General features: G+C 39.9%; 1 protein-coding gene across 1 annotated transcript; it reads left to right on the top strand.

The window, feature by feature from the left end:
- The first annotated feature begins 320 nt into the window (after nucleotides 1-320).
- Nucleotides 321-14,296, top strand: LMLN (leishmanolysin like peptidase). Its single transcript, XM_068407210.1, has 17 exons — nucleotides 321-488; nucleotides 827-924; nucleotides 1,019-1,049; nucleotides 1,751-1,833; nucleotides 2,329-2,446; nucleotides 3,306-3,478; nucleotides 4,140-4,245; nucleotides 4,501-4,595; nucleotides 5,444-5,561; nucleotides 6,843-6,950; nucleotides 7,930-8,006; nucleotides 8,647-8,757; nucleotides 9,497-9,629; nucleotides 10,265-10,424; nucleotides 11,188-11,318; nucleotides 12,515-12,725; nucleotides 14,196-14,296. The coding sequence occupies exons 1-17, from the start codon at nucleotides 321-323 to the stop codon at nucleotides 14,294-14,296; spliced, it is 2,022 nt and encodes a 673-aa protein (XP_068263311.1).
- The last annotated feature ends 1,068 nt before the right edge of the window (nucleotides 14,297-15,364 follow it).

The raw sequence follows: 15,364 nt of genomic DNA, 5'->3' as shown, positions 1-15,364 counted from the left end.
TGAGCTGGGGGCCTGCTGTCCCAACCTTAACCGCTGTGCAGAAGGGTCAACTGCACGGCACCGCGTTACGCTGCATTGCTGCCCTGCGGAATGCTGCCCGGCACGGCACGGCACGGCGGCGCGCGCCCGCCCCGCCCGTCACCTTCACCGCCCCGCCCCGCCCCGCCCCCTGCCCCACCCTCACCACTCGGTGAACCGCGCCCAATCAGGAGCGCCCGTCGCCTCCGCCCCACCCTCTCCGGCGCTCCCGCTCGCCTATTGGCGGGGATCGCTACCCACGGCGCTGCCTCCATGGCGACGCGGCGGAAGGGCAGGGGAAAATGGCCGCCGAGCCGGGCGGCGGGCGGCCCTGGCCTTACCAGCGGTACCGGCCGCTGCTCGCCGCTTTCACCGCTGCCCTCCTGCTGGGCTGCGGCCGCGCCTCCGCCCTTTCCCCTTCCCCTTCCTCTTCCTCGTCCTGTCGCCACGGCGTGCCCAGCGGAGAGGAGGTGGGGCCGCCGCGGGGGCTCCTCAGGCAGCGGCGGGAGGAGGGGGGCGAGGGATCCCCCGTTTCCCGCTCCCGTTATGGAGGGAGCGTCGGTCTGTCCTCTCACGGCTGACCCGGGCCGAGATGAACGGGATGCGGTCCGTGCGGCGGGCGGGTGCGGGGCGACCTCTGAGTGACTGGCGCGGCGGTGTATGAGGGGGAGGGCGGGAAGGGGCTTTGCTTGAAAACGCCCCAAAAGGGGCTCTCGCGGAGGAGAAGCAGCGGAGGGCCCGGGGCACCCCTCGGTGTGGCTGTCCCGGCGAGCTGCCTAACCCAGCGGCTTGTTCCTCTCCCTGCCAGGTTGTCTACCAAGTTCCTCTAAAGGAAAATCATGTCTTGAAGAGAAATGTGGATCAACAGCTAAGAATTAAGATCATATATGACAGAAGTGTTGAGGAGTGAGTATAATGTTGTGGTGAGTTTTTTTTCCTCCATATATAAGAATGGAAATCCTGTTAATTAAAGCCTGTTTTGTTTTGTTTTTAAATATAGTTTGCTACCTGAGAAAAGACACCTTATAAAGGTATGTCATATTTGCTTCCTTCTTTTGGTTGTACATATTTTATTATGTGGATGAAGTTAAAGTTTTTCCAATTCAAAGCCCTTAACTAAAGCCTCTAATTAAAGGCTTTGAACACCAGCAATTTCATATCCTCTAGTCAGGGAAACCAAGGCTTTGTGTATAGTGTGTGCCTCATCTCCAAATACTTCCAGTGTTCCGTTAAATGTTGTTTGACAGGTGCTTGCTCTATCCCAACGTGCAAAGATTCAGCGAGCAGTATGAATGTAGTTTTTAAAGCTTTTTTTGGCACCGTTATTTTAAATAACCCTCCTGGCTTCTTTTGAGAGACTGTGCAAGTAAGGAGTAAAAGGGTCCAGCAGTCAGGCTTGAGGATTGCAGAGAGACACGAGCTCCAGGGAAATTTGTGATGGGCAGTTCCCAGTGACTAATAAGTTCAGGGCTGAAATAAATTCAGCCTCTTTGAAGATGTACATTCAAATTAGTACTGGTCCCTTCTCATTTTGTCATTCCAATAACAAAATATGGGAACACTGAAACAAAATAGTTCCTAAATACATTGATGACAATTGAACTTCATAGGAAGTCTGGATTTCTGCTATACTGCAGCATCTAGCAAGTTTCATGTGACTTGGTAGTTAATGCTTGTAAGGTGACTTATGTCTGCACTGCTACTGGGTGACTGTTAGTTTTGTTCTATTTAGAACAAACTTTTTCCACAAGCTATATCTTATTTGGAGAAGACATTTCAAGTGCGCAAATCCACGGGTACTATATTACTAAGCAGGTACGTGAACGTTTGTTGAAAATCACTTGCTATATTTGATATTTAACATTTGTGTTGTATAGCCTTTAAAATAAGAATAGAATAAGAGCCTAAGAAATGCCCTCCTGAATCATACCAGTGACCCATCTGACCCTGTGGTGGTAGCACATGCTATTTAGGGAGCCTGCACAAATCTGCCAACCTTCTGTGATCAACATCTACATTTGTTGTATCGCAGATTTTATTGTATTGAAGAATTTAAAGGGTATACATGCTGCCTGTTTCCTTTTGCATGTACCCACACGTATGAACTTGTTCCTAATCTCTCTTTGAACGTGTGGATACTCCATTAACACCTGGAAGCATTATGCCTTCCAGAGCGGGGTAACTAACAATTCTCACTGTGGAAGTTATATTAAATACCTGTATTACAGTGTTGTTGGGTGCTGTAAGACTATTCTACAGTTTCTTTTTAATTATACAAAAATGCTGACTGTCTTTCATGTTTGATTGAAGGCAGTGTGTGACAAACCAGTATTTAAGGAGGAAAGCTGACCCTCACAGATACTGCCGAGGAGCCTGCGCAGACCATACAAGATGTGGGCCAGTTATAGTTCCTGAGAAACACCTCCAAGTAAGCTAAGCCATCCAAGTGCTTCTTAACCTTTGAAATATTGTTTTTTGTGGAAACTAATAAAAAAGTTAATATCTCTAACTGTGCATAAGTGACCTGTTTGTGGGACGTCACTAAGTTTGAGTGACAGAATAGAACAACTTGAGTTAGTGGGAGTTTCTTTAGTTTATGCTGTTGAACCAAAAGTGAAGTAAAACTGGACTGTTTAGTGTTCCCTAAGCCTGTGTTACAATGAACTGTACAGAGAGGATGAGATTCAGAGCTTGTTAAATTGCTACAATCACTTCATTATTCACCTTGGTCAATGAGTCAGATTTTCACAGAATTAGTGATAAGTTTTGGTTTTTTTTGAAGACCTTACTTGAATTGGTTATCCACTGAACCAGGAGCACGGTGCAGGAAATGCTTCTAACTTGTTTTCTTGCATGAATTTTGGATTCAACTACAGTATGTGATCGGTAGATTTCTTTCTTTCTCTTAGCCTGAAGTTTCAACTACAGTATTAAAAACGTTCCAGATTACATGTGAAATGCGATTGCTACTTACGTATACTAGTTCTGTGAGCCAAATTTTTTTTTAATTTGTAGGAAATAAAGGGTGGTAATTTTGGGCTGTCTAGCTTGGCAGGCCCTTTTTTTCAAAAGCTGCCACCTTCCTGTTGTCTAATAAATCAAAAGAGCTAGTCATTTGCAAGTTATTCCTTGGCTCTGGTTTTGTTTACCGTCTTCTTAGGGAGTTTTCTCATCTGCTGGTGTCTTACAATGGGTTTTATTCTTGGCTTCAAGCTAACTTAATTTGTCATGCAAAATTTTGGTCGTAGCTGAAGTATTTTAATTGTTCCATTTGAACCTTGTCAAAGCAATGCAGGGCGTGCAATGAGAGTGAATGTGGACCCACCGGCTTACCTGACCAAGAGGGCGTTCGAGATGCTGACTTTGTACTTTATGTTAGTGCTCTCACTACTGAAAGGTGTGGCCATGAAAATATCATTGCATATGCAGCCTACTGCCAACTGGAAGCTGAAATGGACAGGCAAGTATTCCTGCTGGTACAAACTCTTTTTTTTTTTTTTTTAGTTAAGCTTTTGAGTTTTTTAATTGTTTACACGTGGAGTTTAATTGTTTGCCTGTCTTGTGTAGTATAGCTAAGTAGAAGTCATTATTGAAATAGACAAGCACTCTATTTATGTAAAACCACAGAACGATCAAATAGTGCTTAACATGCAAAGCTGCAGCATTTAACTCAAAGCTAATCCTCCACTGTTATTGCCTAAGCTTTCAAGATCCTGCTTCTGTTGATGTGAATGTCATACTTTCACAGATTTAAAGGAGGATGCAAATGGGCCCTACTTATGTGCCTTTTGTTTCTAGTTCGGCTGTAGTCATTGTAACAGACACTTTGTACCTCTGTAGTATCTTATCTAGAATTCGGATCTCCTGTACTGTTGTCACTAACATCTGTGTAGAACACTGAATATAGAGACTGATCCCATCCCACCCCTCCCCATTTCAACAGTAAACTAGTCACTGTATTGTAAATGGACTATTGAATAATGGTTGAGGAAGTTGTTTGGAAGGACTTATTTTTGCGTTAGTCTCCATTTTCTTTTAAATCTTCTGCCTCTTCAAGTGAATATGATTTGAATTTGCTAGTATTTTACTGAAAACAATTTAATTTTAAAACTGTCTTCCAGGCCAGTAGCAGGATATGCTAACTTGTGTCCAAATATGATTTCAACGCAAGCTCAGGAATTTGTTGGCATGTTGTCTACAGTGAAACATGAGATTATCCATGCACTGGTAAGGGTTGATTTTATAAAATGTGTTTCCCTGAAATTTACGCCTGCTTCCTCGCATACCTCCAGCTTGTTGCAAGAGAAGAATGTTTGGTGGAGGAAAGCTTGTGCTTTGCCTCCTTCGATTTGTGTGTTAATTGCCTTGAGGTGTGGTGCTTCCAGTGTATGTGCTGTGGGAGTGAGAACTCTCTCATGGCATTTGACTTTGTATGTGAATGTCTTACCAAAGGTTTCCTTGTGCTTGGTTTTTAACTTGAAGGGTTTCTCTGCTGGACTGTTTGCATTTTATCGTGATGATGATGGAAAACCTTTGACAGCAAGATATGCAGATGGACTCCCTCCTTTTAATGAAAGGTATTTTATTTTTTGGACCTCTCAGTACTCCCATTGAAGGATGTTTTCACATTGCCTTTTTAGGATGTATTCTGGTCTGTTGAAAATCCAACTTGATTCCATTGTTAGAATGCTTTGCTGTTATGTTCAAACATTGGTGTGGGGTGTTTTTTTCAGTCTTTCTTTGCATTGGCATTAAGCACTTCTATTATCCATGTATATTACAAACTAAGGCAGAATTTCATTTATCAGGAGGCTTGAAGTTAAGCATTAAAACTATCGCTGCTTAAATTGTGGTGCTTGCTGAACACCTTACTAAATTGAGACTTGTGTTTTCTGTAGTCGGTCTAATGTCAGTGCAGTTCATTTTTAAGATAGATGAGATTCAAGGTTTATAGTTATGCATAACTGACAATGTGTGTAGTCTGCTACATGATTTTTCTGACTTGTCATTGAATGAACAGTTTGCATTTTTTTCTTCACTTAGTTGATATTGTAGAAATGTTCTAGGTTTTTTTTTTGGAGGTGAAAGGGTGGAGAGCTTTTGGGTTTGTTCACCTTTTTTATAATATTTTATAATAGCAATTCTGAGGATTTTTATTTCATTTCTTACACTTTTGGTAACTGTAGAAAATATGTCTTGAATCTACAGGCATCTTTTTAATAATCTTACTTTGGCTTATTAAATCAGAGTTGTGTATATAATGAACACATACCTTAACAAAAGAGAAATGTTGCATAATTTTGAACTTCAGGAAGCATGAGGAAGTATAGAGATTATTCATGATTCTGTTTCTTATGGAGATAAACCTTTGCACGGTAGCGTGTATTTGTGGGAAAGATTTGTAACCAGAACATTCTTCTTACAGTCTAGGTTTGTATCAGTGGAGCGACAAAGTCGTTCATAAAGCAGTGAGGTTGTGGGACATACGTGGTGGCAAAATGCTGCGCCATGCTGTTCATCTTCTGATAACACCTCGTGTAGTTGTAAGTGTGGATTAACTTAAACTTTTACACTTTGTATGCCAAGGTTACCATCACATTCTCGAGTCATAAATACTTCTTATTCATTAAGAATAACCGAACATTGAATACCCCTTTCCTGAAAGTACAGCCCAAAGACTACGCGGTTAAGACTGCATAATAAGTTGAGAGGGTGTATCCAAAGTAAAGTGGAAAATGGTTTACAGACAGTATGAAATAAATAAATTGGCATAGTAAGAGACAATGAAGGGACTGGGAAGTAAATTATAAAAGGTTAAGCAAAACTGATGTTGAATAGATTCCTTAATCCTACTCTTTAGATGTTTTCCTGCAGACTTAGACACCTAGTATTCCCATTGCCTTAACAGATACTATTGTCACTGCTTTTCTCATTTGTATGTTCATCCTATTTTCTACTTTTCTCTTTAAAAGCATTGTTTTAATCCTTTTCTAATTTTATTGATTACAAAAAAATGCAGTTAGCACTTTGTCATGTTTAAAAAGAAATTCCTCAAGTATTTTTGGAAATCTTCCTTCCTTCCCACGCCTCTGACTCTTACCCTGCCCCCAACAGAACATATGCTTAAGTAATAAATTGGTATGGGAAGTAAGTTATGGTGTTAATCATATTTGACCACAAATAATCTTTTTGTTTGTTTTAAATCCAACACAGTAGATAGAGCAAACTTAATTTAATTACCTCTGTTTTGAAAATTGACCATGCTGGTCAAACTGCTCAGAGCATTAAAGGTGCTCCTGGGTAGTGCCGCGCTGGCAAAGGCTGGGCTCCTGGCTGTAAGACCGCAGCATTGTTGTGATGCCTCTTAAGATTTTCAAATACTTTGCAGAAAACACTTCCCCATGCAAAACTAGTTGACACATACAGCTTCCTAATAGAAAAGTGGTTTTTTGAAAAGTGTTTTTTCTCTGAAATGTTTGACAGAAGCAGGGTTGTAGTGTTCCTACATTGCTTGGCGGTTTTTGTTGTTTTTTTTCTTTAGTATATGTATGCTATTCTCAGCTAATTCTGTTGCTGTTTTATTCTTGTAAACTTCCATCATTTATTTCCAGGAGATAAGTAGACAGATTGTTATACTTGGTGTTGGGGTACTTGCTGGCTTAGGCAGCCTCTGAGTAGGAGAAGTGTTTTACATTTGGAGGAAAACAAGATGGTACAGAAAGAGATGCTGAAATACTTTCAGAAGATAATTCTAGAACATTAGCACTGTGCATGGGTATCCGTCTCAATATTTTGAGAGTTGTGTTGAAATGTTTTGTTTCTAGGAAGAAGCTCGAAGACATTTTAATTGTCCAATTCTAGAGGGAATGGAGCTTGAAAATCAAGGTGGCATGGGTACTGAGCTCAATCACTGGGAGAAGAGATTGTTGGAGGTTAGTGCTGATGTTAGGAATGGAGGGATATGTGGGAATGTCTGCTCCCCCTGCCTTTATTTTTAGGTTTATAGTGGTACCTGCTGGAGCCTTGAAAACGCAGGTGTATCAAACCTTACTGAAATATATCACAAGCAGTACTAAACTACAAATACTTAAACGTCCAATTTCTGGATAAATCTTTTTACCTTATTGATGAGTCTCAGAGTATGAGTTTGAGATAATCTGATTACTAAAAAACTAAATGTCTCTTACTTTGGTCTGCCCTTTAACCTTTTAAAAAGGTCTGCTCCCTTTTTTTAGGGGAAAAGGGTATTCCTTTGAGTCAGTTCAACTTTGTCACCCCTTGCCTCTTATACATCAAATATTTGATTGTTCTGTCTATTTGTTATCTTGACTTCATCTTTATTCATGTGCCCTGGGGTTAGCTTTTGCCACCTCTCCTCCAGAACCTCATCTGATCAAGGAAATACTTATTTGCCTCCTGACATTTAAGCTTATTTTTGTTTATAACTTTGTGTTTTGTGATATTTTTGGCAGAGGTACACTGCAGTGAGGTAAACAAGAAGGGAAATGCTTTAGGACAGACCTTTTTGTGAAAGGAATCTTGAAAAATGTGTATTTCTTGAGACCGAAATTGTTAGCTTTTCCTGCTTTTCAGCAACCTTTGGTGTGGAACAGTAGTTTAAAGCCAACTGGAAAAACTGCCATTAGAATGAGGATTATTCTAAGGATTGAACAGGATTAGCAAAAAGAAAATAATTACTAGTCTCCTTTACACCTTTCCAGAGAAAGTTTGTATCTGGAAAGTAACCGGTGTAGTTTGGTTTTGATCTTGATCCAGCCTTCATTAAGTATTGTAGTGAGAGCAAATTTTTGCTCTCAAGAGGGGACTGGAAGTAAAATGCTTTTTCATAGGAAGCATTTTCTTACAATAATGATTTTCAGTGGCTTCCTAATAGTAACTGGTAACTTTCAGAATGAAGCAATGACTGGATCCCATACACAGAATCGAGTCTTTTCCAGGATCACCTTAGCATTAATGGAAGACACAGGGTAAGAATTACTAAGAATGGGGGGGGTTGGTTCACTTGTGTTTGGTTTTCATTGTACTTGATTTTATTTGGAATTGATGCACTTGTGCTTATCCATCTGCAATACAGTAGATAATTGCTATAATTAGCATTGCATTAGACAAGGAGTTATACCTAGTATGTTTGTTTTTCTTCATGTATTTCAAAACCTATCCATTCTTAATCTAGCCTTAAAAAAATATGCATTACAATGCATAATACTCTTCGTAGTGTCTGTTTACTTTTTTTCTTCATATAAGTCTTCTCTCAGTTGCATGCAGTACATATTGATTATTTTTTCAGCTCTTCTTTCAGATAGAAAGCATACATGGGGGAAAAGCAAAATTGTCTAAAAAGTCATCTTTCTGTATGCATTGTTCCTTTGCAGATCACGATGTGTTGCTGTTGAACAAATAAGCAATAAAATTTTCTTTTAGTTCATTGTGACTTGAAAAATAGTGGAATCGTAATGTATTTTGTTATAGGCAGAAAGGGATGCAGTTTCCCTTTTTCTTCATTTGAAGACCTTAAGGCATAGTATGAAGTTCTTTGAACTGCTGTCTTATTAATCAGAACACTAACTTTTGAAGTAACTATATTCTCATTTCAAAATCCCTTTACAGCTGGTATAAAGCAAATTACAGCATGGCAGAGAAATTAGATTGGGGACGCAATAAAGGCTGTGACTTTGTAATGAAGAGCTGTAAATTCTGGATTGACCAAAAGAGACAAAAGTAAGAATACAATCTTTTTAAAAAAACAAAGAGGAAACCCTGAAGCTTGTTTACATTTGTCCTTCAAATACAACTCATTAGAAAGAAATAGAGGTAAATACAGATTAACAAGGGATGCTGTCCAAAGTACCTTCAGAATGCCCCCAAGGGAGATCATACCAAATGTATTAATAGCAGAAGCATCCCACCCAATAAATACACTGCCAGATGTTTTAGGGAGCAGAATACATTTATGCTGTAAGAGGGCTATGCTTTAGAGAGGAGGGGAGGGACTTAATCTAAAAGTGCTCTTTTTATTTTGTCCCTTTTAACTGGAAATGCAGCCTGTGTCATTTTGCATTACTGGGTTGTACTTAAAGCAACAGAAGGAGGTGATAGCCATCTTCAAAACAAAGCCTTCCTTGTTTGTTCGTTACAATATTCATAAATTTCTAGGACATAGCTGCATAGTGGGCCTCTATTGCTTGTGTGTTTTTTTTCTTTAAAGTTTACAAAGCAATGTCATTAAAACTAAATAGGCGAGTGCATTGTAACTTTGTTTGCTGGCTTGATATTCTTTAATTTAGAAAGGTCATAACCAGACAAATAACAATAATTAGCCCCCAGACAAGTCGTCAGTGCTTCTTTGTGTGATTGACTGAGTGTCTGGGAGAGTGGGAACAGTCTTGACAGACTGCTTAGTTAAATTATGAAAAGCAGTTAAAGTGATCTAATGTGATTTTTTTTTTTTTTCTTTGAGGAGGCAATTAATCAGTCCGTACTGCGACACTTTGAGGAGTAATCCTTTGCAGTTAACATGCAGACAGGACCAAAGAGCAGTAGCAGTGTGCAACTTGCAGAAGTTTCCAAAGCAGTTACCTCAGGAATATCAGGTATAATGGATCTTACTTTACCAAATAACTGTTTACATTCAGGTGCTTTGCAGCCAGGTGATTACATTTGATTGCATTTTTTTTCTTCTGAACTAGTAGACGAGAGTAGATATTGTGAAAAATGTCTGCTTAGTTTATCATAAGGAGTCTGGAGGCTGAAAAAAAAGCCTCGTGATCTTAATAAAACAATGGGGATGTCGCTTGGCCATCTAACCAAATATCAGATGGAAACATTGCTGTGTAACAGAAGTCCCCCAGACTTCTGTTATACAGCAATTTCTGCTCCCCCAAACCAGAATGTTTTGTTTGAGGTATTTCTTCACCCAGCCTGCTGCCTTGTGTCACTGAACGCTAAGAAATTTGTTCTGTTTCATCCCAGAGAATGCTATGATTGCAAAGCGGGGGCAGGGAAAAGGGTGGGAAGTGATACATGCAAATGTAAATCTCTCTGCCTTATTTAAATATTCTTAAATACTCCTGGCTCATCTGGTTCATAGGTATTGTAACTTGCTGTTAATAGCATTCCTGAGTAGTAATAGCTGATGATCTTACAGCTGTAGTGATTGGTTCTATTTAAAAAACAGTTGTACACTTATCTTTGTGCAAACTGCTTCATGACCTATTTTGTTTTGCAGTATTTTGACAATCTTAATGGAGTACCAGCAGAAGAATTGCCTTATTATGGTGGCTCAGTAGAAATTGCTGACTATTGTCCCTTTAGTCAAGAATTCAGCTGGCATTTAAGTGGTGAATTTCAACGCAGCTCAGACTGTAGAATAATTGAAAACCAACCAGGTCAGTTTTCAGGACTTCAGTATGGTATTTAAGAGACGACATTTGTTAATCTGGAATGGACTTGCTATATGTCCAAACTAATTGGATGTGAAATTAGTTTTACACTACTAGCTGTGTAAAAGCTGTGTTGGGCTGAGAACTACCTTGTACACGTAGGAAGAAAACACATCTAATACAAGAATTGCATAAGAGCTGAACAGAAATTAACCCCAAATGATCCAAATATAAGGCAAAGGATGGGGGTTGGTTGGTTGTTTTTTGAGTCTCTGACAAATAATTCCACTTTCCACCTTTGTAGATTTTTTTTTTTTTTTTTTTTTTTTGTTCAAGGCAAGGAGCTTTGCGAATTACCAGAACATGGGCTTGTGTCCTGGGGTAGTGCATGAACTTGCAATATTGTGGAGCACCAGAAAGCTCTAGGATATTACCTGACTGTGCAGTTGTCTCAAACGAATGAACACGCTATGCCCTCAAGCCAGCAATCACAGCTAGCACTCCCTGGGGGCAAACATATCCACATAGTTCTGATGAAAAGTGGGGTTGTTTGGGTTGTGTTGTTTTTTTTTTTTTAATCTTGCGATTCTTCCCACTTTATATTCAAGACAATATAATTCCCAAATTGGTAATGATTAATAGTCTGAAAGATTCCAAAAGTAAACCTTGAATTGCATGTGGAGACATTGACTAATTATATCATATTAAGTTGATGTAGACTTTCTGTTCCCCTAGAAAGTTGTAATTCAGTATATTCTTTCTATCTTAGATCCTACCAAAAACTATGGTGCAGAGAAATACGGACCAAACTCTGTATGTCTTATTCAGAAATCTGCTTTTGTCATGGAACAGTGCAGGAGGAAACTCAGTTATCCTGACTGGGGTAGTGGATGTTATCAAGTAAGTATGTGTTGGGTTTTTATTTTTATTTTTTTAAAATAACACTGAAAGGAAAACTCAGTGTGTGAGTGGGCACAGGCAGGGTGCAGGAACAACCACAAAACTACAGATGAAATGCAAAGAATAAATTTATTTTTGTTACCTCACCAACTGGGGGAATCCCCGAGGCAGCACCTGGGCAGAGGCACATAAGCGAGGGATGCAGGCACCATGGAGCTCGGTCCACGCTAGAGGATCACCGAACCTGCTGTTTTCGCCTGTGGATCAAGGATTCACACAGGTGTAGTTTACCACTGTGCTTTTATCTTTCCCACAGCAGGGCAGGAATCTCAAGCACGTCTGATAAGGTGCCTCTGAGTCTATCATAGGCCTGTGTTATCTAAACACAGATGCTCTACTTGTCCAACACACAAGGCTAAACAACAGTTAGTATGATACATGTGTTTTTCGACACCACTGCTGCAAGTCACTTCAACGTGTTTACAAGCCTCCTCGCCGATCTTCCCTTATTTTCCCACAGCCAGGCATTAAATGTAAGCTATGACTGTTAGCACTTTGCACCTGGACACTGTGCATGATCTTCTCTGCCTTAAATCACTAGATTCTATGACATGCTTTGAAAAATAAGTATCTTCCAGCCATAAGCCTGTAGTTTAGATCATGCCTCAAGTTAAGCCTGTGGCCACTGGGAAGGCTTGTGTATTAGTTACAGTCTTGCTAGGGGCTTCCTCTGCCTTACCCCTGTGACACTTTCTCCACAGCGAAGTAGGAATACTTATATTGGAATCTTCTGTTATTGAAGCTTAACATTAATTAGTCACTCTGATTTTTCAGAGGTGGGTAGTACTGTGTGCATGTCACTTATTTTTCATTATCCTCCTTCTCTTCAGGACTATCTTGCTAAAGGTGTCACTTTCAACAACAGCACAACTCTAAAAAAGTAGTCATTAGCAGAAGTTGCGTTTTACTTGTTCTTAGTTGGTGATCTGCATAATTCCATGAAAAGAGTACAGTCAGCGTTTTGAAGTATTCTTAAACCAAATAGTTGCTCTGAATGCATTAAAATTCTTGCAGTTAATCTATGCTCTAATACCAGGTGTTTACTGAATGTAGTATTTACTTATTTAAAGAACCTCCAAACCCCAAAACGTATTTGTGATAAATCATAATACAGACTTTTATTCTTTTGCTTTCAGGTTTCTTGTTCTCCACAAGGGCTACACGTTTGGGTCAAGGACACGGCGTACTTGTGCAGCCGCTCAGGCCAGGTGTTAACTGTGAGCATTCAGATGAATGGCTGGATGCATGCTGGGAATCTGATTTGCCCAGCATGTTCAGACTTCTGTGACTCCTGTCCCCCAGAGCGGGATCCTCCAGCTTCTAACTTAACAAGAGCTGCACCGATCGGTAGGTTACCTGATGATTTGGTGAACTGAAACTTAGTATAAAATGTCTGAAAACACTAAAGGTTTGTGTCGGCCCTGGCTGTCAGAGGAACAGGGAAGGATAGCCATGGCCTGGCTATTCTGAGATCCTAGGTGTAGGCGTTAAAGATGGCAAAGGTGCCCTGCTTTTTGCTGTGCAGTCGTGCTTTTGTTTCTGGGATCAGGATAGTGGCTAACATAGGAGAGAAATATGTCTGAACCGTAACTACTTCATGTCATGTCTCCTTCTGGTATTCATCCCAGAAATCTAGCTTTAGCCTGGCAACTTCCCAGAAAATCTCACCTCTGTTTTGAAGGCCGTATCATTTTTATAACCTCCAAAATTATCACCTTGGTGGAAAGAGAGTTCTCACTTCTGTAACTTCCCATTGACAATGTTAATGCTATAATCCAAAACATGAAAGACAAGTGGCAGCTTGCTTTTTGAAGGAGGAAAAAAGTTTAATTCACTGACACCCAGTTAATGTTTTGTCAAGAACAGATGGGTTTCTAAAAAGCCAATTGATTAAAGAGAACAGTCTTCACAGTATTTTGCACTAGTGGCTTGTTGTTAAGCCTTTAACCAATTCTTTAATTGTTGGATGTGCTGTCTCTGCTGCAGTTTTCAAGGAAAAAATAAACCTGTTTAGTTTACCTACACACTCGATTCTTTTTTCAAAGTGGTGCACTTGGGTTTGCATGTACCATTTCGAAGAGCTTTGTTTTGTCTCAGAGATGGCAACATTTCAGTGGTTGGTGGAATGACTCCTGTAGATGAGATTTTAGCATGAGAAAGCCATAACCTAGAAGAATCACATCCTAGCATCTACTTGAATTCATGCTTGGTGTTTCTCACACACACATATGTATGTAGGGGGGTGTGTGTGTATGTATATAAAAAGGTTTTTATCTGTGCACGTTTACATTTGTGTCCGTGGTTTTCTTAAGCCTCATGGCTGTGTGATTACCAACGATACGGACAAACTCCTTGATTCGTGGATCGTGTTTTCCCCCTCCCTTTTTTTTTAATCTTTTTTTTTTTTCTTCTCTTCAGTGTGGTGTTTTGTGGCTTGGGCTTTTATATGACGTACATCCATACAGATCAAAAGTGTTCATAACACAGTCTTTTGAGAATCTATGGCTTTGAAATGCTGCTTCTCCCGGGTCATGCTGTAGGAAACTTGCACTCTTCTCTTGCAGTATTGATACATTTTTCTCATTTGTTCTCCTGATTGCTATTAGTGAAGGAGTGCAGAAATGTATTTAATTGTAAAGGGAATAATCATGTTATTTCGTTGGTTTGAATGCTGAGCCTTGGAAGCTAGAATAAATCAGTGCAGATTACTGCAAATATGTTTTTGCTCTTTGGTGTTTTTTCGTGTTTATGTGTTATTTTGTCTTCTCTCTAAATATGAAATTTATAAGCTTCATGGTGTTTCATTTTTTATTTTAGACTTATGCTCCTGCTCGTCTAGCCTGGTTGTCACCCTTTGGCTATTGATGGCTAACTTAATTCCCCTGCTAACAGGATTATTTCTCTGTGCATGGAGTTAATCACGGGGCAAGAAGCTGTTCCAAGGTGATACACCATCGTGTTGCCCCCCTTATTGTGGAGCACCGAATGTTTTGTCTCTGCAGGCGGCTGTCTTCTGCTGAACTTCATCTCTCTTGGCAAGTATCGGTGCAGACACTAGTCAGGGAGGTACTGACAAAAGCAACCAGAGTTTGAGAGGAGGAAAATTTACCTTGTCATCTCAGTAAGTGCCAGTATTTTCCTGAATTGCACCCTTTGATTTTTTGATGCAGTAACAAGATCCACTATGCCAACTGTGTTAGACTACCTGGCAACTCGGTCAAGATTTGAAACGAGAACTCTTCTGTAATAGAAATGAGGGTTGTTGTTTTTTGTTATGTATGTCCTCTGTGTGACTGGTAGCAAAGCGTCCTCAAACTGGAAATATACCTCAGTGGTTTTAGTCAAAAGCCATGTGAAAATCAGTTGTCATCACTGCTAATAACTCAGGCCTAAACAGGTGTGGGAACTTTGTTTGTTTGTTTTGTCAATTCTTACAATTTATGGGGAGAAGAAATAATTTAATGGGATAGAGCAGTGGCTGGCAATTGTCTCCACAACTGGATTCTGCAGCTTTGAGGCTTCTCAGAATTCATATTAGTTTGGGGTAAAGAGGCTCATTCTTGGGGTTCACTTAAACCTTCCTATGTGCACAAATTGGAATTTCAGACTGGTAACCAAGACAGCTGCCTAGAAATCCCCTTCTCGTTTAGCATGTGCCAGTTCTACTGTGAAATTTAATACATCAAATGTTTGAATATTCTCAGAGTAATTTGCTAGATGAATGCATTTCAGTACTGACACCTGGTCTGTGAAAATGGGATAGGTTTTCTGATTAATTTTGCAGGTTTATTTCTTAAATAATGGCATTATTATTTTTTAAATAGTACAGACATAAATGCAGCTGTTCTCACTTTTTGTTGAAGGGCAAACCAGTAGCGATGGCAGCTATAATCTCACAGGACCGTATTGATTTCTCTAGACAAAAAACTATATTGAATGTGTAAAGAAAAGTCTAATCTGTCTTTTTTCTTTTTTTTTTTCCCCCT

The sequence above is a fragment of the Nyctibius grandis genome, chromosome 9 (genome assembly GCF_013368605.1).
Source record: "Nyctibius grandis isolate bNycGra1 chromosome 9, bNycGra1.pri, whole genome shotgun sequence".
NCBI classification, from domain to species: domain Eukaryota; kingdom Metazoa; phylum Chordata; class Aves; order Nyctibiiformes; family Nyctibiidae; genus Nyctibius; species Nyctibius grandis.
The sequence above is the reverse complement of the archived record's forward strand: the minus strand, read 5'-3'. Positions and strand labels throughout refer to the sequence as shown.

Excerpts from the sequence above, each read along its gene's own strand:
- LMLN (XM_068407210.1), top strand. The coding sequence starts at position 321 with ATGGCCGCCGAGCCGGGCGGCGGGCGGCCCTGGCCTTACCAGCGGTAC. Across the intron at positions 1,050-1,750 it reads AGAAAAGACACCTTATAAAG|AACAAACTTTTTCCACAAGC; the intron begins GTATGTCATATT and ends TGTTCTATTTAG. Across the intron at positions 11,319-12,514 it reads GGGGTAGTGGATGTTATCAA|GTTTCTTGTTCTCCACAAGG; the intron begins GTAAGTATGTGT and ends TTTTGCTTTCAG.